The 27,500-nt window shown below is 44.6% G+C and overlaps 1 protein-coding gene and 4 non-coding genes across 5 annotated transcripts in view; 4 read left to right on the top strand and 1 right to left on the bottom strand.

Moving 5' to 3' along the window:
• The window catches only part of nek11 (NIMA-related kinase 11), a 55,247-nt gene that overhangs the window by 22,318 nt on the left and 5,429 nt on the right, over positions 1 to 27,500 (top strand). Inside the window, exons 11-16 of the mRNA XM_070835899.1 lie at positions 2,814 to 2,907; positions 3,563 to 3,680; positions 10,400 to 10,518; positions 20,028 to 20,088; positions 21,637 to 21,642; positions 24,318 to 24,411. Coding sequence (XP_070692000.1) covers positions 2,814 to 2,907; positions 3,563 to 3,680; positions 10,400 to 10,518; positions 20,028 to 20,088; positions 21,637 to 21,642; positions 24,318 to 24,411 — 492 coding nt within the window. The remainder of the gene's footprint in view (positions 1 to 2,813; positions 2,908 to 3,562; positions 3,681 to 10,399; positions 10,519 to 20,027; positions 20,089 to 21,636; positions 21,643 to 24,317; positions 24,412 to 27,500) is intronic.
• Positions 8,010 to 8,081, top strand: trnae-uuc (transfer RNA glutamic acid (anticodon UUC)). Its single transcript has one exon. It is a non-coding gene; the product is annotated as a tRNA-Glu (tRNA).
• On the top strand, positions 18,234 to 18,305 carry trnae-uuc (transfer RNA glutamic acid (anticodon UUC)). Its single transcript has one exon. It is a non-coding gene; the product is annotated as a tRNA-Glu (tRNA).
• On the top strand, positions 18,689 to 18,760 carry trnae-uuc (transfer RNA glutamic acid (anticodon UUC)). Its single transcript has one exon. It is a non-coding gene; the product is annotated as a tRNA-Glu (tRNA).
• On the bottom strand, positions 19,008 to 19,079 carry trnae-uuc (transfer RNA glutamic acid (anticodon UUC)). Its single transcript has one exon. It is a non-coding gene; the product is annotated as a tRNA-Glu (tRNA).

Below are 27,500 nucleotides of genomic sequence, written 5' to 3'. Positions count from 1 at the left end.
AACTGTTGGTGTTCGGGGGTTATAATGGACCTGTGGTTACTGACGAGAGGGACCAACCTGTGAGGGAAGTCGGCCGAGCAGAACGGCGTCAGTATGAACACGTGGACGTACCGGTTTGTCTCATGTACACAGAATCAGATTAGATTAGATTATCTCTTTGTTCACAGTGTTCCAGCAGCAGAAAGTGAGAAACATCAATGAAACATGAAAAATAAACTAGTAGACAAACAGGAGGAGATAAAAAACAAATGTGTTGAATTGAAAGTGGAGGAAGAACAGAAAGAAGAACCTCTTTGTGCTCTGTGAACATGTAAAAACTGTGACTGGAGAATAAAGATCAGCCACATTATGAACCTGAGGTGGGTGAGCGTGACAGTCTTTACTCTGGAGTGGGCAGTAATGGGGAGTGTGATGGCCTGAGGGTCTAATTACGTCCATTTTAAAAGTATTGATGTGTCTATGTTGTTTGAAATGTACCGAGCAGTTGGGTCGCCTTGTGCTGTCACTGTTAGGAGGTTTGGGAAACACTCCTCCACCGTGTAGCTCGGCGTGTGTCCCTAATTGAGCGGCACAGAGGATTCTGGGTAAAACATGCAGAGAGGAGGAAGCTTTTTCTTTTCTGGCAGAATAATTAAACTCAGCACTGATAGCCTTTTTAATCACAGTCTGTTGCTTTGAAGTAGCTGGAATATGATAAAAGCATGTAAAAATGCTAAAAATGGCAGAGTGTCCGCCTCATTAGGCAGCCACTTGTTAATGTTACGGCCTTGGCTCAGTGGTTTAATATATGATAATAATAATAATATATCAGCATCTATTTGGTGATTATATTCTCTTTTTAATAACTAAATAAATACCTGCAGGGGAGTAAGAAGTTGGTGAAGTTTAATATTAAGTCTAATAATCAATGAAGTATGATAATAATTAATAATAATAAGTATTTGTGAAGCTCAGACTTTCAGCTGATCATCAGTGAGTGTGTGATAAAAACTAATACAGTAATATGAAATACAGCGAGGACGATACACTAATATATAAAAATATATACAGTATTTTTAGATATAAATATTTAAAATCTAAAAATACAGGAATCTGAATAATAAAATAAATAATAGCATCAATACAATTAACTCATTAACTTTGAAATAAGATGCAAATGTTCTCTCCCTGTTTGAGCTTAAGGGAATAAAAGTTATTTTGAGAGCAGCTTCATCAGAGCATATTCATTATCATTAGATTTATTCATTAGGTTATTATGAGATGAGTTAGAGGACCACCGGCACACAGTCCGTCAGGTCGGACTGAACCTGAGGTGGCAAACACTCGACACACCTGTTGGACGCAGAGACACTGACAATGAACGAAGAGACAAAGGAGCTGAGGACTGATGTGCCTCCACACTCCAACAGGAGCCACTCAGGTGTCCTGTTGGACTGTTGGACTCAGCAGGTGTCCTGTTGGACTGTTGGACTCAGCAGGTGTCCTGTTGGACTCAGCAGGTGTCCTGTTGGACTGTTGGACTCAGCAGGTGTCCTGTTGGACTCAGGTGTAAAAATTACTCTAATTAGCAGTTTTAAAGAAAAGCCAAGTCCTTTATTCATAACCGGAGCAACACAAACAGCTTCTGGTGCTCTAAATAATCCACCTGTGACACGAATGAATCATGTGACTCAGATAAAATCAGGTCCAAACACAGGTATTATTAGAGGGTGTCACCTTTCACACCTGAGATCTAAAACATCCCATTAACACCTGATTAACACCTGATCCAGTAGAACTGAAAACAAGAAGATAGAAGTTTGTCAAACAGCAGGCAGTTAAAGACAGGTCACAGGTAGATCACAGGTAGATCACAGGTAGGTCACAGGTAGATCACAGGTAGATCACAGGTAGATCACAGGTAGGTCACAGGTAGATCACAGGTAGATCACAGGTAGGTCACAGGTAGATCACAGGTAGATCACAGGTAGATCACAGGTAGGTCACAGGTAGATCACAGGTAGATCACAGGTAGGTCACAGGTAGATCACAGGTAAGTCACAGGTAGGTCACAGGTAGGTCACAGGTAGATCACAGGTAGATCACAGGTAGGTCACAGGTAGGTCACAGGTAGATCACAGGTAGGTCACAGGTAGGTCACAGGTAGATCACAGGTAGGTCACAGGTAGGTCACAGGTAGGTCACAGGTAGATCACAGGTAGGTCACAGGTAGATCACAGGTAGATCACAGGTAGATCACAGGTAGGTCACAGGTAGATCACAGGTAAGTCACAGGTAGGTCACAGGTAGGTCACAGGTAGATCACAGGTAGATCACAGGTAGGTCACAGGTAGGTCACAGGTAGATCACAGGTAGGTCACAGGTAGGTCACAGGTAGGTCACAGGTAGATCACAGGTAGGTCACAGGTAGGTCACAGGTAGATCACAGGTAGGTCACAGGTAGATCACAGGTAGATCACAGGTAGATCACAGGTAGGTCACAGGTAGATCACAGGTAGGTCACAGGTAGGTCACAGGTAGATCACAGGTAGGTCACAGGTAGATCACAGGTAGGTCACAGGTAGATCACAGGTAGGTCACAGGTCTCCCCTGTCTGTTTCTCTCTATGTTGAGTCTTGTGGTGTTAATAAAGTTCCAGTTTTAGTTTTAAATAATAGTTTTCCCACAAAGCAAATGTGAATAGAAAGTGTTTAGTGGACTTGGAGGGGATTCTGGACCGAGCTGGACCGAGCTGGGCCAAGCTGGGCCAAGCTGGGCCGAGCCTGCTGGATCACAGTAGGGATTCAAAGGTGTCTTGGTGTCTGTCTGAACAGGAAACTGGCCGAGGAGAAATACGAGGAGATCCACAGCCGGCGGAGGGAACTGAGGAGCCGCCATTTTGAAAGAGACAACCAGGATGTCCTGAATGTAAGGAGAGAATAATCCCAGGGTGTAGCCACATCAGAATAATCCCAGGGTGTAGCCACGGCAGAATAATCACAGGGTGTAGCCACGGCAGAATAATCACAGGGTGTAGCCACATCAGAATAATCCCAGGGTGTAGCCACGGCAGAATAATCCCAGGGTGTAGCCGCATCAGAATAATCCCAGGGTGTAGCCACGGCAGAATAATCCCAGGGTGTAGCCGCAGCAGAATAATCCCAGGGTGTAGCCGATGTAGCCACGGCAGAATAATCCCAGGGTGTAGCCGCAGCAGAATAATCCCAGGGTGTAGCCGATGTAGCCACGGCAGAATAATCCCAGGGTGTAGCTGCATCAGAATAATCCCAGGGTGTAGCCGCATCAGAATAATCCCAGGGTGTAGCTGCAGCAGAATAATCCCAGGGTGTAGCCGCAGCAGACTAATCCCAGGGTGTAGCCGCAGCAGAATAATCCCAGATGTTTCACAGTGCGGCTCAGGCTGCTTCCTTTGTGGATTCGTGCTTAATTGATCCTCTTACAGGTTAATTGGCAAACAGCTGGAAGCTGCTCTGAACACTTTAAAGTGGACGTTTGTTAGTGAAACCCAGCAGAGTTTGTCTCCCTTCACACACTCAGTCAGCTCTCTTCCTCCGAACAACAGGGGAGCAGACGGGACGGAGCCTCTCAGCCAATCGGCATCCAGGATCGCCGCTCACTGGGACGGTCGCAGCCAATCCAGCAGCGGGATGACGGCGAGACGTCGGAGTCGGAGCTGCACGGTGAGACGGAGGTCCTCCTCACACTGACTTAGCGCTCACGCCGTCACGTCACCCAACTTAGTGCCAAATGTTTTCTGCACAGTTTGGGTAAAACATTTGTGCCGACTTTGGACAAATGGTCTTTTTGTTTTTGCTTGGTTTGGTTTAAATCACTCGTTGATTTGTAAGGAATAACACTCAGCAGGAAGTGGTCCATCCATTAGATGTCTTAATGCATATTTCAAACTGAAAATGGCCTCAAATCTGAAAACATTCATGTCCCATTAAACACTTAAAGTCCACCTGAAAGACCAAGAAACAAACATGGAGCCCGTAGAATCACCTTCAGATTAAAAATACAGCCCATATGGTGTTCTCCTGTCTGTGTCTGTAATCCCTGATCAGTGGCTGCAGGTTACAGCGTCAACGAGCTTCACCGGTCTGATGGTTTATGTAGCTGGACGGAAGGAGCCTGTTGGGAAATCAATAAAAAAGCACAATAACTACATTTTCTAATACGCAGTGATGGAGCACAGCATCTTAACCCTGGTCAGCTTGTCTCCCTGTTCTGGCTGCTGGAGATGACACTGCTGGTTATAGATCAGAGCATCGGCTCACATCGGCAGTGATCGGAGCAAAGCTTTAGTTCAAAACGTCTACTTTTGGTGGACAGACAGCAGACAGCGCTGACCTTTGAGGGGGCGGAGAGCTGCACCACCCAGTCCGACATAACGCTGCTCTGCTCTGCTCCAGGGGGGTGCAGACAGTCTGATATAAGTGTGCAACACGATCCTTCGTGTTTGTGTCCGTCCAGTAGTCTTTCTCTTTTAGCTCTGTTTTTGGCCTCCACCATGTTAACTAGCTGCTGTCTGACTGTGTGCGCCTGCTGTTTGCTGTTGAGCAGGTCGTCCTCAGGCTCTTTACAGCTCGTTCTCTGAACATGACCGTGAAGCTCAGATGGAAGCTGCTGCTTCAGGCTTCTCACCTCTGCAGACACCCAGCACATCAACTTCCTACCATAAAGATAAGATTACATCACTTTTGGTTTGTCAGAAACACATTTGGAGGAACGTCGACTGGACAGTTTAATGTGTAAAGTGAGCAAAGCTGTCACAGAAATGTAGTGCAGGAGGTGTGGTGCAGCAGGAAACTGGGGCCGACTTGTTTACTACAGTGATCACAGCCTCTTCAACAAACTGTTAGTTAACTGTTAACTGTTTAAGCTAGTTAGCTAACTATTTAAGCTAGTTAGCTAACTATTTAAGCTAGTTAGCTAACTATTTAAGCTAGTTAGCTAACTATTTAAGCTAGTTACCCTGAGCATTAAACAAGTTTGAACCAGCTGTCACAGAAATATGAGAGACATAGGCTACATGTCATGTATGACCACGTAGATAGAAGTCATGGATGAGTACTAGTGAAGCGTATACCCAGCCCTTGTTGTCACGGTAACAGTAATAAACCAATCCCAACACGTGGATACGGTCAGTTAGGTGATGGACCAAACAGTGAGTGAACAATGCTAACTGACTTTATATTAACTTTGTTCCCGTGGTTCATTTTAAGTGTCCCATATTATGCAAATGTACTTTTTAAAGTATTTTTAAAATAAGTGTGACGCCACAGTGTGAAGAATCTCTCAACATGGCTCCCTAACACCACCGCCCAGCCTGTTCTCCTGAGACACAGCCTGCAGAAAGAGGCTGAACACAGCTGCAGCAGCAATAACTAGGTCTGATTAGTCATTATTAGGTCTGATTAGATCATTATTAGTCATTATTAGGTCTGATTAATCATTATTAGGTCAGATTAGTCATTATTAGGTCTGATTAGATCATTATTAGGTCTGATTAGATCATTATTAGTCATTATTAGGTCTGATTAGATCATTATTAGTCATTATTAGGTCTGATTAGTCATTATTAGGTCTGATTAGTCATTATTAGATCATTATTAGGTCTGATTAGTCATTATTAGATCATTATTAGGTCTGATTAGTCATTAGATCATTATTAGGTCTGATTAGTCATTATTAGATCATTATTAGGTCTGATTAGATCATTATTAGTCATTATTAGGTCTGATTAGTCATTATTAGGTCTGATTAGTCATTATTAGATCATTATTAGGTCTGATTAGATCACTATTAGCTGTTATCTCTGAGAGACTGGCCTGAACAGTAGACGGCGAGGTGTCTCCTTGACTCTTGACCATCATGTTCACCTGCTGTCTGTCTGTCTGTCTGTCTGTCTGTCTGTCTGTCTGTCTGTCTGTCTGTCTGTCTGTCTGTGAGTGAATGAACTCTGTCCTGATCCTGACCCTCAGCCAACACCTCACACATCTCTTCAAACACATTTCATTTGCTCGGATACATTTTCGCCAGTTTTGCAGGTGTGATCCGTCTTCGTCATGACATTGCTCTCCATGTTCTCTGTCGCCGACCGGAAAGTCAGAACTAAAGACGTTTACGGCTGGTCCGTAGCAGAAAAGCTCTCCGGAGATTCCTGCGTTCAAGCGACTTAATCGTGTGTTTATCAGGCGAATCCCCCGAGAACTGTCGGCTCTTAAAAAGGCCGTAAATCTCCTTAGAGTGAGTGTCAGCTTTGACAGATGGCAGAACTCATCACACTTTGTCTGTTTCTGACCTGCAGAAACAAGTTTGGGATTCATTAGCGTCTAGAATGATGTTATACGACAATATATATGGAAATAATATCCCAATGTTAGTGTAATGATGTGTGCATCACACTGCAGTATAGAAGGAAAGTAACAGCATGTGTTCGTCCTACTGCATCAACAGCAGGAAGGAATCAGAGCATCAGATGAGGAATCAACTACATTTGGGTTTGTGCTGCATTTCAATGGGGAATATGGATGAGAGTGAGCGGCGTGCCAGCCGAACCCAGTGTCCCCTAATGATGCCACAACAGCTTCACACATGAGAGTTCGTGCACACAATGGTTGTACTGTGAATTGTGAAGGAGTGATGATGGTGAAATGAGCCAACAGAGTTTGCTGCCCTCAGGCGGGGAGAGCTTCAGCTCGTCGGTGGGTGGGACACCGTAGTGTCGGAGGACTTCCTCCTCCTCTGGCTGCCATTTTCACTGTCTTTGGCTAAATTTCATGTCTGAGGGACAAAATGTCTGTGAAGTGAAACGGAAAGCGTTTCTCGTGTCATTGGGAATCGCGTGGAACCTCGGAGGCTCCTGGAGTTCCCTGGAGGCCTCTCCGAGTCCCCAGACCCCAGTTTGGGAACCGCTGATCTGAGATCTGAAAGGCCTGATGAGGAAACAAATCCTTTGAAGTTCGCTGAGTTCAAGTGAGACGTTAAATTTGTGTGAAACTCTCGGAAGAGAGACGAGACGTGAGCCGGCGCTCCTGCAGGGAGTTAAAAAACAAACTAATGAAAACTCTGCATGAAATATTAAAGTGTTATTGGACTGAAAACACCTTTTTAATTTTTGGTGGATGCAGATGTAATTCAGATTTTCTACAGTCTGCTGGGGAACAGCCTGAGGCTCAACACAGAAGCCACAGACTCACATCAAGAAAACAAAGAAGTTAATGTTTAGATATTTTTGAACTTCGTAGCAACAGAAACCAGGTCGGCCTATTCAGTCTCCTCCAGCAGCTCCTCTCTGTCCTCATCCTGGTGTCTGAGTGACTGGGAGGTAGTAAAAGTGTTGGAACTGGTCCAGTAGATCACCTCAGCCAGCAGACACCAAACGGGCTGCAATGGCTGCAACGTGATCCTTTGGGACAACTGCACCTGATCACAGTAGGTCCACTAAAAGAGCTTGTTTGATCCACTGACAGGCTCAGAGTGTTATTTTAATGGCGCGTTTCCACTAGTACCTACTCAGCTCTACTCGACTCGACTTGACTCGGTTTGGTTGTGTTTCCATTACAGGAGCGTACCACCTCAAAGTGGGGGGGTCGTCATAGCAAGGCGGCCCGAAACTCCAGTGGCGTAATTTGTATACGGCACAAACAAACACATCTAAGGACCTGGAGCGTTTGGTTCACAGAGATAATAAAAACGCTCGGTCTGTTTCCAGGGTTTAAAAACGGAGGGTTTGATTCTTGTCAATGAGTCGCTAGTACCTGGTACCTGGTACCAGGTACCTGGTACCTGGTACCTGGTACTAGCGCTGGTGGAAACACAACCAAACCGAGTCGAGTCGAGGAGGTACTAGTGGAAACGCGCCATAAGTGTGTGCAGAGAGCGATAGGATGGCTGTTTGTGGTTAAACCAAAGGGATCTTCCAGGGATCCTCTCCATAATGTTGTCAAACACACCAAACAGGAACTGAAGTGTCAGAAGATGTGACTGTCCTCCTTGGTCCCAGATCCCATATGGTCTAGCGGTCAGGATTCCTGGTTTTCACCCAGGCGGCCTGGGTTCAACTCCCGGTATGGGAAGTTTTGATCATTGTGTCAGATCGGCTTATCTATGGTTAAAAGCTAACAGAACCAAAATGTTGGCTTGTTAAAGCAAGTTATCACACCCTCAGGAAGTCTCGAGCTCTGTCAACACATGAAAACATGCAGGTTTTCCTGCTTTTTTGGGAATGAGCAGGAAGTGTTTAATTCAGTCATGTCGACAAGGTACCTTACAGTCCAATGGTTCCTCATAACCAAGTGCTGCATCAACACCAAGGTGTGAACCACATCATGAGGAATCCTGGTGTGGGACCTTATTCACCTTCTAGCTGTAACACTGAGGCCTCAGGTGGAGCCTGTTGTTCTGGTTGTTCTGCCTGTTTAGAGGTTGGAGCACCAAGAGTCAAGACAAAGTTATTTCTGTCTGCCTCAGATCAGAGCAGGAGTTTGTCTTCTAGCGCCGCCTCGACCAGCAAGTCTGTTTGTTACTGTGCAGCACAAGTCACATCATCACCATGTTCTGTGAGGAGACGTGTGGTTAAACCAACTGCTGGTGATCTGAGGTGATCTACTGGATCAGTTCCAACACTTTTACTACCTACCACTCACTCACACACCAGGATGAGGACACAGAGGACCAGGGGTTTAGAGAAAGAAAAGTTTAAAGACACCAGAGTCCTCCTTTAATCCGACTTGAGCTCTTTGCTTCATTGTTATGAAGGTCTGGTTGTATTAAACTGCTCTGGGACACATGATGAAACCTGCTGCTCCACACAAAAGCTCAAATGAAAATAAAGTCAGTTTGGGGAGAAATTAAAATTTAAAGTCGTCATGCAAGAAATGTTTTCATTTCTCGTTTTCTCAAACCTGCTCGTCAGTACTTCTGTCCTTGTGACACACGACAGACCCTGAAACAGCCCTTTATTATTAATGTAATATAAATTATTATCTGAGTGTCCTCAGGCTGCTTCTCACTTTGAGATGACCTCATTTCCCAGAAATGTCCCAATGATAGAAAACCTTCCTCACATATTTGTGATAATTAATAATAATAATTGTCTCTCAAATCTTTTTTTTCCCTCAAGGGCACAATTTGGACTTTAAAACCACCTGCTGCTAATTTTCTACAGAAGTTTCTCATAATTGGTCGCATGTTTATCGCTGAGATCCAGTTAGTTTGAACAATCCCTCTGACTCTTTCCAGCTTTCTGCTCCTCCCACTGTTTTCATCCTCCAGAAGCTCATTAAAGGGCCTGAGAGCTCCGACCCAGAACAAACAGACAGGAAACTCCTCAGAGACTCAAACTCCTCACAGTTGGTCTGATGTTTAAAATATTTTCAGCCTCAGCAGAAACACCTGAGCCTCAGGGTGATGTCACACGGAGCTCAGCCAATCGGCTCTCATCATATGTGCCGCCTCACTCGGCCATTCATCTTCTTCTTCTTCTCTTTGTGTGTAATTCACTTCCCCGACGTCTAACCGCCAACATGGCTGATCAGAAGCTCAGAGCTCTTAGTGAGGTTTCTCTGCTGATCACATTTAGTTTGAGGTAAAAAACCTGTGAGTTTCATTTTTTAAAATCTTTTTGCTGAGTTTGTTTATCAGGTGTGCTCCCAGAGCCCCGCCCCCGCTGTCTGATCCCAGCCGTGTGATTGGCTAACAGGGGAGGGAGAGACTCCGTCGGACCGCAGAGAGCCACATGAATTAAACATCCTCCATCTTTGAAACTCTCAGAGCTCGTTAGCTGGAATAATCATCCAGACGGAGCCTGTTAAAACTGACAAATGTAGTCCAGCAGGCCCAACGCTCGGGGGGGGGGGGGGCATTTTACCCATCTGATGTTTTAGTTTCTCACTTCTGACACATTTAACTTCTCCGCTGTGTGTGTGGCTGCTCTGCTGTGTGAGTGTGATCGGGCTCGGCTCTGCTCCGCGGGAACTTCTCTGCTTTCCGTTGGTAAAAGTTGAAGGTAGCAGCTTGGACCTGGTACTGTGGCATCAGCCCCGTCCAGGGTCCAGGAGAGCCGAGGTAGGTAGGCTCAGAGGTGGAGCGACCGACCCGATCAGAAGGTCGGGGCTTCGATCCTCGGCCATGAGTCGGCATGTCGAACCCCCTCTTGCTCCTGAAGCAGCTTCAGTGTGAATGTGTGTGAAACTAAAGTCTCCTCCATCTTAAAGGTGGAGCTGAAACACTGGACTCACAGACCCACCACATCCTGCACGTCTCTAAATAGCCGAGCAGCAGTTTCTTTATTTGCTTCAAGTCGAGGCAGCAGCCATCATTAACCATCAGCTGGCCACACACTAGCTAACATGCTAAGCTAACTGTGTGTGTGTGTGTGTGTGTGTGTGTGCAGATATCCCAGAGGACCCTCAGGCTGCAGAGGTTTATTACAACCAGGACGGATTTGATTCCTGTTCAGAGGACGAAGAGTCAGAAACACCTGCAGAGACACTTTACCTGTCTGAGCTACAGGTGAGTCCACCTGTCTGTCTGTCTGTCTGTCTGTCTGTCTGTCTGCCTGTCTGTCTGTCTGTCTGTCTGCCTGTCTGCCTGTCTGTCTGTCTGTCTGCCTGTCTGTCTGCCTGTCTGTCTGTCTGTCTGCCTGTCTGTCTGTTTCTTTGTCATTTTAATGCTCCACATAAGCCCTTTTCCACCAACATTTCCAGGGATGTGTTGACCAGGTAAAAGACTTCCTGGTGGTCTGTGAGGTTTGTGTTTCCACCTCAGAGTTCAGGAACATTTATTCAGATCAGGCTGATGACGTGTGGGGGGGGCGACTGCTGTGCTCCTCCAGCTCCTGATAATGCTGCTGAAGTTTCTTTTCCTGAATCTGTTTCGGCGTGTGTCCTACATTTATCCTCCACAGACTCGTCGTCCGTCTGCTTCTAGCTTCTCTTCTTCTGCTCCATTTTCCAAACCATCAAAACACGAATGAAGTGAAATCAACCAGTTTGCTGCCTCGCCGGCTTAAACACCTGCAGAACGACCAGTCAGCGCACAGCCCCACCCCTCAAGGATTCTGGGTAAAAGTTCCTCTTCGCTATGAGGAACTTTTCAGAGAAAGTTTGGGGTTGAGGGAAAGTTTTTCCAGGTAATTTTGGTGGAGGTTTTTCTAAATCTGGGTAAATGAGAAAGGTTCCTGTGGTGGAAAAGTGTTTCCTGTTTGTCACCAGCTGATGAACGTTTAGTCCAAGAAATCTAAAAACAACAAGTCACATAAAACTGTAAAATATAAAATATAGAAGTCATTTTCCTGTTTATACTTCACGTGATGTGGGGGAGGGAGTGACGCCGCGTGGTCGTGGTTCCAGAGGATAGCCGTGCTGATGGAGGCACAGGCAGAAACACGCTAGCGCTGACCTGGTCTGAAGGACGTGGAGCTCCTGGAGCGTGGAGGTGTTCTCCTTGGCCGACATGTGGACGTCTCCAGAGAGCTTTTCCTCACACGTCCCAAGAGGCCAGAGTGTTTTCACAGTAAAGCCTCCCAACTCTTCCTCCTGCAGACAAACAGGAGTCGAGTGAAGCTCGTTACATTTAAAACATCGCGGTGACGTGTAAAGATCTGCCTAAGTCTTTATCATCATCATCATCACTCTGGTAGAAATCTGTTCTGTTTATAACTTGATCCTGATTTTATACAAAATCAATAAGACTGCTGTGTTTATCCTCAGCTCATCCTCATTATCATTCACAGGCTAATATATTTATATTATGTATAGCTGCCTAATTAGGGCAGCAGAGTATGGTGTGTGTGTGTGTGTGTGTGTGTGTGTGTGTGTGTGTGTGTGTGTGTGTGTGTGTGTGTGTTAGCATTAGCAGGGATTAGCATGGAACACAGTGAGGATTTAGTAGGTGGAGGCTGTGAAGCAGCTTTGATTTCAGCTGCTGGTTTTGTGTGTTTTAATGCGACGTTTGGGCTCAAATTAACATAATATGATTCCCACACACTGAGCTGAGCCCTGTAAGTCCTCTAATTAGAGACTCACACACACACACACACACACACACACACACACACACACACACACACACACACACACAAGGACAGGGAGCTCTAACCTCTTGTTAACTAAGATGCACATTATTAGCAGCTCATTTGCTGTCAGAGAAAATAATCCAAACAGTGCATTTCTGTATTTATTTGAGTTAATTATGATTCAAACAGTTTTTACAAAGCAAAGATTTAGAAAATAAAACCCTGAGAGGCAAAAACAGCAGCAGAGAGAAAACTGAGGGATTTAGAGAAGGATTGGATCTGATCTGATCTGATCTGATCTGATCTGATCTGATCTCAGTCACAGGTAGAGTCCTGCTCCATGAGACCAGGTTTAATTAATCCGAGCTCATTTAAACTTAAACCTTCCTGATGTTTCACTTTAGGAAGATTAATTTTTACAGAACAGACGATTGTGTTGGTTCCACACACACACACACACACACACACACACACACACTCCCTCACACACACACACACACACACACACACACACACACACACACACACAACCTATAGCACAAAAGCAGTCAGATCCTATTTTCCAGTAAATAGCAGCTCTGCACCCCGGGGACGAGTCCAATACAGTGTCTTCAGAGGGGGGGGGCTGTTTTTAGGCTTCAGAGAAAGTGGGAGTCTGAGCGAGATTAAATCTATTTGTCACCGCTGATAGTGATGACAGGAAAAAAAGAAGAGGAGAAGAGAAGAATGAAGTGAAACTGGATAATTAGTGGAGCTGAGACAGAGGGGGGGGGGGGGGGGGGGGGCAGACATCAGCCTGTGGAGAGAGCAGCACCTGGACGTCAGCGCTGCTCATTAAGCTCTCTCAGTTTGAACAACGTCAAGCTTATTACATTTAAGACGTGAAAATATCTGATTAAATGATCAATTTGATGCTCCTTTTCTCCGGATCAATTCGTGGGGATGTTTCATATCAGCTGGAGTCACTTCATCATCATACTCTGTTGCTTATCTTATCTTATCTTATCTTATTTCCTCTCTATCACTGTGTATCCTGCCCTGCCTCTGATGCTGCTGTAGCATGTGTATTCCCTGCTATGAGGGATCAATAAAGTCTATCTAATCTAATAAACGGGAAGCTGAGGCCCTGCTAATGCCAATAATTAGTTTGAACTGCTTTTGATGATAAACACAGTGCAGCATACTGTACGTCCCTCTGGGGGGGGGGGGGGGGGGGGGGGGGGGGGGGGACTCATTTTGTGTTGAGTTAGTTGAGTTTTGGCTACATTCAGCTAACTAGCTTGCTTTGTTTTAGCCACCAACGTAACTTCATGTGTTCATGTAAGATGATTTATTATTATTATTATTATTATTGTTATACTCTACTTCTCCCCTTCCACACCTCATACAGAAATTTAAAGGGTGTCTTATGTGTTGCACAGCCACCAGAGGGGTATTTGAGAAAATGTGCTTAGTTTCTTTGCAGCACACCAAATGAAGTCTGTACCTTGTCATCTCAGAAACAGGAAGTGACAGAGGCCTTGCGTCCAGGTGTGACGGCTCGCTGAGTGAAGAAAACGTGACGTCCCGCGTTCGATGGACGCCGGTTGTGAAATGTGTGATGCAGCTTTGCCTCCAGGCCGCGTGGTTTCCGTCGCACGTCCGATGTGTGACTGTGTGTTGGTGCAGCAGCTTCATCACCTCCCACAGACCGTCTGTCCTCAGACGTCCACAGCTCATCACTAGACCCCACGTGTCCTTTAAGTCTGAACACACACACATGAAGGACGCAGGAAGTCCACTCAGACCACACGTCTGTTCACATGTTGTTGGTCTCACCACTCGTTCGTAGAGGCAGTTAGTTCAGAAAAAGGCTTCAACCATTTTGAAGGCTGATATAAGCCAGACTAAGAACCCGTCCATTAGCGCCCCCTACAGTACAACACACAATAATGACTCTACGGTCCCTCACATGTCGACACTGTCAAGACTGTTTGGACTGTCTGTGACGTTCAAGCTGCAGTCTGGATTTAAGACTGGAGAAAAGAAGTGTTGTGTCCTCTGATTGGTCGGTATCAGTCTGTGTAAAGAAGCGTCCTCTGATTGGTCGGTATCAGTCTATAAAGAAGCGTCCTCTGATTGGTCGGTATCAGTCTATAAAGAAGCGTCCTCTGATTGGTCGGTATCAGTCTGTATAAAGAAGCGTCCTCTGATTGGTCGGTATCAGTCTATAAAGAAGCGTCCTCTGATTGGTCGGTATCAGTCTATAAAGAAGCGTCCTCTGATTGGTCGGTATCAGTCTGTATAAAGAAGCGTCCTCTGATTGGTCGGTATCAGTCTATAAAGAAGCGTCCTCTGATTGGTCGGTATCAGTCTGTGTAAAGAAGCGTCCTCTGATTGGTCGGTATCAGTCTATAAAGAAGCGTCCTCTGATTGGTCGGTATCAGTCTATAAAGAAGCGTCCTCTGATTGGTCGGTATCAGTCTATAAAGAAGCGTCCTCTGATTGGTCGGTATCAGTCTGTGTAAAGAAGTGTCCTCTGATTGGTCGGTATCAGTCTGTACAAAGAAGCGTCCTCTGATTGGTCGGTATCAGTCTGTAAAGAAGCGTCCTCTGATTGGTCGGTATCAGTCTGTAAAGAAGCGTCCTCTGATTGGTCGGTATCAGTCTATAAAGAAGCGTCCTCTGATTGGTCGGTATCAGTCTGTATAAAGAAGCGTCCTCTGATTGGTCGGTATCAGTCTGTGTAAAGAAGCGTCCTCTGATTGGTCGGTATCAGTCTGTATAAAGAAGCGTCCTCTGATTGGTCAGTATCAGTCTGTAAAGAAGTGTCCTCTGATTGGTCGGTATCAGTCTGTATAAAGAAGCGTCCTCTGATTGGTCAGTATCAGTCTATAAAGAAGCGTCCTCTGATTGGTCGGTATCAGTCTGTGTAAAGAAGCGTCCTCTGATTGGTCGGTATCAGTCTGTATAAAGAAGCGTCCTCTGATTGGTCGGTATCAGTCTGTAAAGAAGCGTCCTCTGATTGGTCGGTATCAGTCTGTATAAAGAAGCGTCCTCTGATTGGTCGGTATCAGTCTATAAAGAAGCGTCCTCTGATTGGTCGGTATCAGTCTATAAAGAAGCGTCCTCTGATTGGTCGGTATCAGTCTATAAAGAAGCGTCCTCTGATTGGTCGGTATCAGTCTGTATAAAGAAGCGTCCTCTGATTGGTCGGTATCAGTCTGTAAAGAAGCGTCCTCTGATTGGTCGGTATCAGTCTATAAAGAAGCGTCCTCTGATTGGTCGGTATCAGTCTGTATAAAGAAGCGTCCTCTGATTGGTCGGTATCAGTCTATAAAGAAGCGTCCTCTGATTGGTCGGTATCAGTCTGTATAAAGAAGCGTCCTCTGATTGGTCGGTATCAGTCTGTGTAAAGAAGCGTCCTCTGATTGGTCGGTATCAGTCTATAAAGAAGCGTCCTCTGATTGGTCGGTATCAGTCTGTATAAAGAAGCGTCCTCTGATTGGTCGGTATCAGTCTGTGTAAAGAAGCGTCCTCTGATTGGTCGGTATCAGTCTGTATAAAGAAGCGTCCTCTGATTGGTCGGTATCAGTCTGTGTAAAGAAGCGTCCTCTGATTGGTCGGTATCAGTCTGTGTAAAGAAGCGTCCTCTGATTGGTCGGTATCAGTCTGTATAAAGAAGCGTCCTCTGATTGGTCGGTATCAGTCTGTGTAAAGAAGCGTCCTCTGATTGGTCGGTATCAGTCTGTAAAGAAGCGTCGGTGGAAGAAAACTAGATGAGCCAAATAAAATCAACAGCCATAAAAAAGTATAATAATTTTTTTAAATAATAATGAAATAACATAGAATATAATTTTTACAACATAAATCTCATAAAATAAGTGAATGAAACAGAGTAAATCGTGTCTTTAAATCATTCTTACTCTGAATCCAGGCTGAGAATCTGAGCGTTTAAGAATTGTATTGCCAGCGACGGCTTCCCTCTAAATACTTTGCACAGGACAAATAAAGAACTCGTTTGGAGTTTACAGTAAATCTGGCATCTGTTCTGAGATTTGAACTCAGCCTTTGTTTCATATCAGCAGAGATGAAGCCATAAATGTTCCCGAATGATAAAGAGAAACGCCTCCATCAGTCAGTGGTTACTGTCTGCAGAGCCACGAAGAAGAGCTTATTGTCACTGATAATGAAAAACAGTATTTATCGCTGCCTCGGTGTGGAGCAGCAGAGGGCTGACAGTCTCTCGGGGTAATCGGGTGAAGAGAGCAGCAGCAGGGTGAAATTACTCCGCTCTCAAACTCCCTGAAGACTCGGAGACGTCAGCTGATGCTCCGCTGCTGCAGATGCTGAATGTGTTTCTGCTCCACAGCCTGGAGGAGACGCTTTCTGTCCCACAACACTAAGTGTGGAAGCAGAGAAGTTAAACACCTGCACACATTTTTATTACTGGTAATATTTCCATCCTACTTGGATCTTCATGTGGTTGAAAAGATGGAAACCACACTCTTATATATGCACATCATGCACACCGGTGGGCTGCCAGGCTCTTACACAGCCAGAGTGATGGACATCCAACTCATCGTTGGCAAGTCAACAAAGTGCATCAAATCAAGCACAGAGAGAGAAACCACGCTGGAAAGCCGCTCTTCAAAACATGAAAGCTGCATTTTTAATATCCAGACATAATATCAGGCACATTCATCATCTCATGTGACCAAATCTACACTATCTACGTTATGAGCAAATATAATAACTCATAAAACATGTACAGGGATCTGTGTGTAAAAACACCCCACCATCAGGAAAAAAGGGCTTTGGATCAAATAAAGAGGAACCAAGAGCTGCTGTGTTTGCTGGGAAACACCAAATATGTGACAGCAGTTGATGCCAATGACTCTGAAGCTGTGAATGTATTATTGATATGGATTAGTGGCTCTGCTGTGTGGTGCAGTCTGACTGATGATGTCCAGCAGTGGTCTCCTCTCGTGGCTCAGGCCAAACGTCCACCGCCGAAATTTGTCTCGAAAAGGGAAGTTTAATAATGTTTTAGGTGTCGTGTCATCAACAGCACCATCGTTACGTTTCCATCCAAATGCAGCAAACCAGCTGACCCAGAAGATCTGAAACCCTCTCTGATGTTCCCGTCCTCGGAGCTCCAGAAATCCAAATAGAAAGCATAAAAATAACTTGTGGTGCTTTGACCTTTGTGTGAGGAGAACTCTGTCTCGATCGCACGGTACCTCTGACCGTTGGCACGTCTGAGTCGGCTAAAGCTCTAACGATTGCTGAGCTGATTTGGGTGTGATGACTAATTGGGCCGAGCTGGACCGAGTCCGCTGCAGCGTTGGGAAGTCTGGAGATGAAAATGTCTGTGTGAAGCTGCATGTGAGGAAACCGTGACGGGAGGAAAGAGAAAGGCTGTGTGTTTGTGCTCGTGTCTCCGCTCCCCACACATCCTCCAAACTGTCCTCCACATGACTGACTCTGATGCAGCAGCCGCAGTGAATCTCCAACTGCAGACTCGATGTTTGAATTGACTTTAATTGGCCTGTGAATCAAACCAAACTGGATTAACTTCCAACAAATGCAGACGGATTCTTCTTTCTGTTTGTTTTGCAGAGCTAATGACTGAAATAAAGCTGACACGTTTATAACAACATGGCAACGCACAGCTGATTATTATGCCGTCAGGAAGCAGTGTGCACTCAGTGTGTTTGCATTTGGAGCGTGTAAACAGTGATGAGTGGGATGTTTCTCCCCTGTAATGAATCGCAGGGCGCAGTGAGAAAGTGCATGGAGCTGGTTATGCTGGAGTGAGAGTGCAGGGTCTAACATGACGGTCGATCTGTCCTCAAGAGAAAAATAGATTTATTCTCAAGTAAGAAACCTATTTTTATCTTCAGATTCTGTTCCAGTTATCTCGGTCATCTGACTACAATCCAAGGTATTTACTTCAGCATCATGGAAGGAGGGAAGGCATAAGAAAGAATTATAAGGCTGTGCAGAGATTTCAGTAAAATGTTTAAAGGAGAACTCCAGTATCTTTAAACCTGCACCCCATCCTGGTGTCTGAGTGACTGGTAGGTAGTAAAAGTGTTGGAACTGGTCCAGTAGATCACCTCAGCCAGCAGACACCAAACCAAATTTTAGCTCCTGGGACACTGGAGTTTGCATGACTTTGATGTTTTAATATTTATTGGACATTTAATAATAATTTGAGACAAACAGATCCCATATGGTCTAGCGGTCAGGATTCCTGGTTTTCACCCAGGCGGCCCGGGTTCAACTCCCGGTATGGGAAGTTAATTCTCTTCTTCTGAACTAACTACAGGAATTGATCATGCTGACATATTAGTTTGTCTTCAATGCAGTAGATATGAGCACAGTGAACGTCTTGGACTGTGTCCCAATAATCAAAGTGTAAGAACTTGCATCTGAAATATACTTTCAGTAAATACTGAGCAACATTTTCTTAAATACTTCAGTGTCTCCAAGCAGAAGACATTGACTATCCAACATTATAACTGGGTTTAAACAGGAGGATTAACTTCCCATACCGGGAGTTGAACCCGGTATGGGACATGATGTGAGACACTGAGAACAGCTTTGTTCATCTCCTAACTTCTCTTCCTGTAAAGTTCTTTAGTGGACATGGTTTAATTACATTTACCAAACTATCCCAGCTCCCATATGGTCTAGCGGTCAGGATTCCTGGTTTTCACCCAGGCGGCCCGGGTTCAACTCCCGGTATGGGAAGTTAATCCTCCTGTTTAAACCCAGTTATAATCTTGGATAGTCAATGTCCTGTGCTTGGAGACACTGAAGTACTTAAGAAAATGTTGCTCAGTATTTACTGAAAGTATATTTGAGCTGCAAGTTTTCACACTTTGATTATTGGGACACAGTCCAAGACGTTCACTGTGCTCATATCTAATGCATTGAGGACAAACTAATATGTCAGCATGATCAATTCCTGTAGTTAGTTCAGAAGAAGAGAATTAACTTCCCATACCAGGAGTTGAACCCAGGCCGCCTGGGTGAAAACCAGGAATCCTGACCACTAGACCATATGGGAGCTGGGAAGGCTTGATAAATGTAATCAGACCATGTCCACTAAAGAACTTTACAGGAAGAGAAGTTAGGAGATGAACAAAGTTGTTCTCAGTGTCTCACATCATGTCCTTCATCATGTGTTTCCACTCTTAAACTAGTCTTTATTCACTGACTCTTGGAAACTCTGCACACAATCACACTACTTTCTGTCCAGCCTTAAAGCTCCACGTGTCGGCCTCTTATTGAGTTACATCTTTAATCCTGTTCACCGTGTGGTCCTTCAGTCTGACACTCTGCACAGGTGGACGTCAGATTAAAGACGTCCAGGCGACGCTTCCTCCATCTGCACGACGTCGACTGCAGGAGGAAGAGGAGCGAGGAGACGAAAGAGTAGAAGAGGAGGAGGAATGTAGAGACAACATTATTGAAAGGATCTTTACAGAGATAGATTTCATGGCTGCAGGCTGAGGGGATCTACTGGACCGATTCCAAAAAAGATTTTTGTGTCTATTAGTAATTTAGATCCAAAATAAGTACAAATTAGGCCCAGGTTTAAAAATACCAGGATTCTCCGCTAGGTGATCTAGTGCCGTGTGCACACAAGACTGTATCATCTGCATACAGTTACACTTTAGCTGGTTTTGGGAAAGATGAGGGTTTAGATCTCTTTCTTTTTTTGATTACTAAAAAAGGTCACCACAAACTTTTTCAGTATTCAACACAAACCACCATATTTCCAGAACTTCAGGCATTAAGTATCACGCTGTAAATTAATTGTATATGAATGTTACATTTCAAGAACTTTACACTCTGAAGAACTCGGCTCACAAAGGCAGTCATGATGTTTGACGGTTAAAACAACCCTTAACATTGCAGAACAGAAAGTGCACTTTGAGCACAAAAGTAAATAATTGCGTTATTCTTAATAAAGAGGAGGTTTTTCTCAGGATGTGATGTTTGTTGTCCTCAGATCAGTGAGCTGGAGGCCATGATGAAGCACATGCAGAAAGTTCTGGATGAGGATCTGAGCGGTGAGTCTGAGAACATCATACATACATAAATCATACATGCACAGGGTATATTAACAACGTCCATATATAAACATAGTATTCAGCACATGAATGAAAATAGACTGTTAATTATTACTGAACGAGCTGAATTTAAAACACAACTTTGAAAGTGAGCATTATTACATTTTATTGTAAAACTTTATTAGTAAATATGATTTGACACTTTGGTTTATGACCAAATTCCCTGTAGAGCTGATGACATCCCCATCAGCCTCAGTTGGAATCCTAGCATGCTAGCACGCTAAACTAAAAAACATTACGCCTGGTTAGCATTTAGCTCAGAGCACCACAGAGCTGCTAGCATGGCTTCAGACTGGGAGCTTTGGACACAAACCCAATAAATGTAATGTAACACTCGTCATCATCATAGATTCATATCATTAACACTAACTGAACCTCTTCAAAGTGCAGGTGTCTATAATCGGGACTCTGAGCGCAGAGTTTAGACCAAAAATGAGGTTGAAGGTTCATCAGAAACCCAAAGAAGAAGTTTGGATTTTAAAGCTGTGGAAAGTTATGGCAGCAGTTATGTTTGGTTGTTGAGGTAGAAACACCTGGAGGGGGGGTCCGCTCTGACAGGACGACCCCATGAGGGGGCTGCAGACTCCCCCAGCAGTTTGGTGCAGCGATAACAAGTCTGTTCTTTCTGTAGAGACAAATGTTAATGATGGCTGGATGTTTATCCCTGCAGTCCTTTCTGACTCTGCTCTTCCTCTTCATCTTCTCCCTCCTCTCTCTGTCCTTGACTTCTTTTTTTTACCTCCACATATTGAGGGTATTCCTCCTCCTCCTCCTCCTCCTCCTCCTCCTCCTCCTCTCAGTCTTCAGTTCCTGTTGGCTTGGTTCAGTCACAATCTGTCCTCTGCTGTGAAACCTGTTCGTCTCGCTCCACCGAACTCCGAACAAAAAAAAACCCTGAAGAGCTCAGCTGAAGATGAAACTTTATTCGTTCGCTCCTCCTGTCAAAGAAAACACAGCGACGTCTCCTGCTGCTGCTCTGAGCTGGAAGTAGCAGAGGGAATCTTGAAAAAATAAATAAATAAAATGATCAGGAATCTGAAGCCCAAAGGACCTGACGGGCTGAAAAAACAGCAAAGTAGAAACAATTGGAATAAATGAGTGACATTGAGATTGACAATAGTCAATATGTGAATAATGATAACAGGACTAATATATTTATATCTACATATAATATAGATATAAATATATAGTTTTTCACCACAGAATCCTTGTTTCATAAGGAACAGCATCCGTTTTGACCGTCTTATTGTTTCCTCTCTATTTGTTGGTAAAAAAGGCTCATAGGTAGTTTTGGAAGTTCAATTTTTATTTAGTTAATCTTGTGGTCATTAGAAAATGATGGGACGATGGGGCCCCCCAAAAAAACCAAGGGGCCCTCCAGCACCTGCTTATATGGCTTAAAGGGACAGTTTGGATGATTTGAAGTGGGGTTTTATAAGGTTCGTACGTGTTATGGCTAACTACAACTGGCTGGATCCCGAAATGCAGACACAGGTGACTGGTTAGTGGAGTGGAGGCGGCTTGATTGAGAATCCGGTACAGGTGTGTGGTGATTGCAGGAGTGCAGGCAGGTGGACTGGAGTAACGTCTTCGACTCCAGACAGACAACCACAGACGGGGAGACAGACACACATAAGGGAGAGAGACGGGGGAAACAGCAGGCAGCATCAGACAGCGTTCTGACTTTCCTCCAAAGCCTCCAGACTGGAGGAGCTGCAGGTCTGCTGCTGCCTCTGTCGGCTGTTATAGTTTGTTTGTTTGGTGAAATGACTGAACTCCCTGTGATGAGCAGGACCGGCTCTGGTTCTGATGATGCAGATTATGCAGTGCAGATAAACATGAAGTGCTTCTTACTAAAATATGACGCTGTGAAACAAAGCAAATTAGAAATAAAGACATAAGATGATAGAAATAAACACCTGATTCTCTGTGCAGGTGAGTTTGAAGCTGCTGGACGAAAAGCTGATTATTGTGGTTCAATGGAAACGGAACGGAAATCGAAACAGATCAAACACATTTGATGTGTTTTGGCATCTGAATGAAAAAACATTTAAATGAGCTCAGATCTGCTTCGGCTTTAGAAAAATCTCAAATCAGATATGAGACTGAAAACGTTAAGTTTCTTTTCCTTCGTGTCTCAAACTGACTGAAATCTCTGTTTGAGCGACTGCAGCGATAAAAAGCCTTTAAATCCATTACTGTCGCTCGTTAATCAGCAGCTCAGATCAGCTGATCAGGTTCAGTCTGAAGGAAAAGGAAGCGGCAGAAACACTGAACAACCGATTCGCATCATTAATTAACGAATTAACTGAAGATGAAATGAAGACAATGTGGATGAAATGGAAATTTGCAGATGACATTTCAAAAAGTTGAAATACTGAAAGAGGTTGAAGTGGTAGTTTAGGATTATTAATTAAGGAAATAAGTCCTGGAAGAAGCTGAAGTGAAAGTGTTGAAAGGAGCTGATGAGTCAGTTAAAGACTGAGCACTGAAAGGAGTTAAAATGATTGATGTAATATTTTAGATTTAAAGTGTCAAGTGAAGTGTGATCTCTCTCAACTAAAGAACGAGAGATGAAAGCAGTGAAACTGTCAGATGAGATCCGGCTGTAGAGCTGACAGGTGAAGTGTTGAGAGCAGTTGCACTGTCAGTTAAAAAGCTGAAGCAAAATAAATGAAAGCAGCACTGAAAATAGAATTGAAGAAGGAAGAGACGAAAGCAGCTGAAGTGTCAGCTGAAGAGTTACAGATGAAAACAGTAGTTGATGCTTAACTGCTCAAAGTAGTAGTTCAAGAAAGCAGTTGAAGTGTTTGTCAAAGAGCAGGAGACAAAACGTGAATTGTCAGTTGAAGTGTGAGCACTGAAAGCAGTTAAAGTGCCATGAAAGCAACTGAAATGCCCATTGAGCTAAAAGACAAAAGCAGTGGAACAGGTAGTTGATGTGTGTTATTCTTTCAGTTGTAGAGTAAGAAACTAAAGTAGTTGATGTGACTTTTGAAGAAAGTTTGTAGTAGTTGATGTGAAAAGATGAAAGCAGTTAAGATCAAAGAGCAGGAGACAATCTGAATTGTCAGTTGATGTGTAGGAACTGAAAGCAGTGAAAGTGTTAAAGATGAAGACATGAAAGGAACTGAAATGTCCACTGATTCATTGATGAAAGCGGTGGAACAGTCAGTTGATGTGTTATAACTTCAGTTGCAGACTGAAAACTGAAAGCAGTTGTTACGTCATTTGAAGAGAGAGAAAGAGATGATCGCAATTAACATGTGAATTTACATGGAACTGTGAAAGCAGTTGAACTGTCAGTCTAAAAAGTAAAAGTTGAAAGCAGCTGATGGGTATCAGTCAATTTGTAACCACTGAAAGCAGATGAAGAGCCCCTTCAAGAGAGAGATGAAAGACTAAGAGATGAAAGCAACTGAACTGTCAGCTGGTGAAACAGTAAATGATAAAAACAGTGGAAGTGCTGAAAGTAGTTAGATTTATAGCTGAAACATCGTCGGAAGAATCAGAGACGACCTAAAATAAGCTGAAGAATCAAAATCAGCCCAGTTGTCAGTTGATGTCATTGCTGAAAGCAGTTGAAGTGTCAGTGAAAGCTTGTTAGGATGCAAAGCTCGTTATGTCAGAGTGCCTTTAAATCCAGAGTTAAGACTGAGACTCACAGATCTGTGACTCAGATGTCTTTAACTCTTATCAGGCTGCGAATCGGTGGGTTCCACTTCATAATACATGTCATTTAGAATAATATCAGTGTGTGTGAGTGTGTGTGTGTGTGTGTGTGTGTGTGTGAGAGAGTGAGTGTGTGTGTGAGAGTGTGTGTGTGTGTGTCAGAGAGTGTGTGTGTCAGAGAGTGTGTGTGTGTGTGTGTGTGTGTGTGTGAGAGAGTGTGAGAGAGTGAGTGTGTGTGTGAGAGTGTGTGTGTGTGTGTCAGAGAGTGTGTGTGTCAGAGAGTGTGTGTGTGTGTGTGTGTGTGTGTGTGTGTGTGTGACTGTGTGAGTGTGTGTGTGTGTGTGTGTGTGTGTGTGTGTGTGTGTGTGTGTGTGTGCAGCCATTATAATCCCATCAGATCACCTCCACACACTCTGAGCTGGTATTAAAGGCTGCAGAGATAAAGTAGAATAATGTGATGATGGTTAATACTCTGCCTCTTACCTGTCTGTAACCAGGTGACCCGGCAGAGCCTGAGGCCCCTCAGAGCCCCCGGGGGCCCCCGACGATCAACAGCAGCCTGCTGGAGACCAGAATCCAGCTCCTGAGAGAGTGAGTCTGCTTTTATTGTGCCGTCTCCAGGTCTGTTTATGGAGGTTAAAACATGATGAGATCAAACCCCCAAACTCCTGGTTCTGGTTCTGCTGACTCACCAGGAGGAACGCCAGGATTATGACCCCCCCCCCAAACCAATCAATCAGTGTATCGATGGAGAAAATGATCAGCAGGAGAATCCAGAATGAAAAAGAATCATCAGCTGCAGTTTGAGACAAAATAGTTCAAAATGAGCTCCGACAGTAAAATCCTGCTCTTCCATCAGTGATCAATAATCTATAATGATAGAGAACAGAACATCATGATGAGGATCAATAACCTATAATGATGAGGATCAATAATCTATAATGATAGAGAACAGAACATCATGATGAGGATCAATAACCTATAATGATGAGGATCAATAATCTATAATGATGAGGATCAATAATCTATAATGATGAGGATCAATAACCTATAATGATGAGGATCAATAACCTATAATGATGAGGATCAATAACCTATAATGATGAGGATCAATAATCTATAATGATAGAAAACAGTCACAGAGACGCTTTTCTGACAACACACAGCAGCTCTGATGCTAACATTAGCATGATGACAGTTAGACCAGTTAGACCAGTTAGACCAGTTAGCTTAGTTAGACCAGTTAGACCAGTTAGCTCAGTTAGACCAGTTAGACCAGTTAGACCAGTTAGACCAGACTAACCCCTCACTCTGATGGTACCAGCACCTACTCGACTCTAGTTCCTGGTTCCAGGTACTTTTGTAGTTCCTACTCGGCCGGGGTTCCAAGCGAGCCGAAAATGTGACGTCACCAGACTGGAGGCCCCTGATTGGCCAGGGAGTGACATCACTGGATGAGTCATGAGAACGACTCGTTGACAAGAATCAAACCCTCCGTTTGTAAACCTGGAAACAGACCGAGTCTTTTTCTTACTCCTGTGAACCAACCGCTCGGTGTCCTCAGCTGTGTTTGTGTTTGTGTCACAGACAAATGAACCACTGGAGTTTCAGGACGCCTTGTTATGACGACCCCCCCACTGTGAGGAGGAACGCAGCTGTAAAGGAAAACCACCCGAGTCGAGTCGAGTCGAGTCGAGTCGAGTCGAGTCGAGCTAAAACTGTGTCCTGGAAAAGCGCCATAAGAGCAGGACCGGTCTTAACCTGAGCTGATGTAAGCCCCCCCCCCCCCATGAGTGTGCGGTCATTACTCATTACTCCACACTGTCTCGGGCAGACGGGGGGTGTAGCTGCAGCCTCCCTCAGCTTTCACTCTGACTTCTTCCTTCTGTCGAGTGTGTTCCTGCAGTTTGAGGCTCCGTCTCTCTGGAGCGTCTGTGCAAGTTTAATTTGAAATAATCCAATTATCCCCGACGAGCATGCTGCAGCGTGGATCAGAGCGTGATAGCAAACAGATTTAGTTTGTTTGTGCGGATTAAAGCCGAGAAAACAAACACTGAGACAAAAAGAAGAAACAGAGTCTGTTAATAACGTCTTCGCTCCAGAAAACAGAGATGAGAACAAACACTTAGAGCACAAGTTTGAGCTTCTGTTTCTCAGGTGTGGGAACGTTCATCTGGAGGAGGTCACCTGTCATTTCATGTTAAATGACTGCAGATGATCCATCCAGTCTGTTTGGGCTAAATCACACACACACACCCACACACACACACACCCTAACCCAAACAGAAGTCTGATTGGATGGAAGTCAATGAGGAGCTGATTTATCAGCTCAGTGAACAGTTTCTGCTCTCAGTCTCTAGTTTACAGTCTTCTTCAGCACAGCAGGACGTTCATGTAGTCAGTGATGGTCCATTTAGAGGAAGATACACCAGGAAGGGGGGGGTAATGAATGTGACTTCTGGCTCAAAAAACCAAGATGGCGACGCCCATAAAACCAACTTCGAGGCTTCAAAGCGGCGTCCACAAACAGCTAACGCCACCGTGGTCATGTCCTCTTCTTGTATCCAGGCTCGTGTCTCCCCGGCAACGCCCCTTTGCCCGGCCTCATGCTTTGCATTAATAGACATTAGCAAGGTAGCTAACTTGGTGGTACGCTAACAGAGGGTTAGCTACACAGTTAGCAACATGCTAACAGCTTGTGGGCTGAACGACAGTCACAGTTCAGTGTCGGCCGAGCTCACAGGTTTCTGTCCGGCGTGTCAGAAAACTGGACGGAAACGACCACAATAAGCTCCTCCTCCATTTTCCTAGTTACCATGGTGACGTGTCACGCCGCTCCCACCCCATCTGATATGCGATCGGCTGAAGAGCGGCGGCAGTGACCCACGTGAACGAAGTGATGAGGAGGCCGTGACCTTCCTCACACGGTGGCCCCCCGTCTGGAGCTCCGGTGGTGATGTTAACTCGGTATTTTGATGGTTTTTATTGGAAATTCAGACAAACTTTGCCAATGGAGAACAACGGGATGATCCTTTAAAGCTGCTGTAGTTTAGTGGTCGGGCAGAACAGAAGCAGCTTCATGCCACCAGATCTCTGTTGGTCTGATGCAAACAGGACAAACTCATCTGCACACAGAGGTTTGGATCATTTTATTCACAACTTCCATTCAGCTCCTCATTAGTGCAGAGTCAGGTCAGACTGTCACCATGGTAACAATGTCAGACGCACACACACACACACACACACACACACACACACACACTCACACACACACACACACACTCACACACACACACACACACACACACACACACACAGCTGCTCTGTGGGCATTAAAGGCTGTCAGAGCTCCTCATAAACCACTGAGGAGGAGAAAAGAGTTTAGAGAGCATTAAAGGGTCCAGGAGCAGGATCCTTTGGGACGACTGTGTAAGAGTGTGTTTTATTGTTGTTGTTCTGGATCAACATGTTCTCTGTCTCTCTTTAGTCTCCTCTGATGAACAACATGTCTGAAGTCTTTTCTCACTCATTCTGCTTCACTGACTTCTGGAACCTTCTAGCTGAGGTTGGACACATTTTAGGGACATGAAGAAGAAGAAGGTCCTCCAAGAAATGACGTCACCAGAAGAAGAAGCAGCAGCGTTTAGAGGGTTAAAATATTTGTTCCTCCTCTGGCACAA

This window comes from Pempheris klunzingeri, chromosome 8 (genome assembly GCF_042242105.1).
Source record: "Pempheris klunzingeri isolate RE-2024b chromosome 8, fPemKlu1.hap1, whole genome shotgun sequence".
In the NCBI taxonomy this organism is placed as follows: Eukaryota; Metazoa; Chordata; class Actinopteri; order Acropomatiformes; family Pempheridae; genus Pempheris; species Pempheris klunzingeri.
The sequence above is the reverse complement of the archived record's forward strand: the minus strand, read 5'-3'. Positions and strand labels throughout refer to the sequence as shown.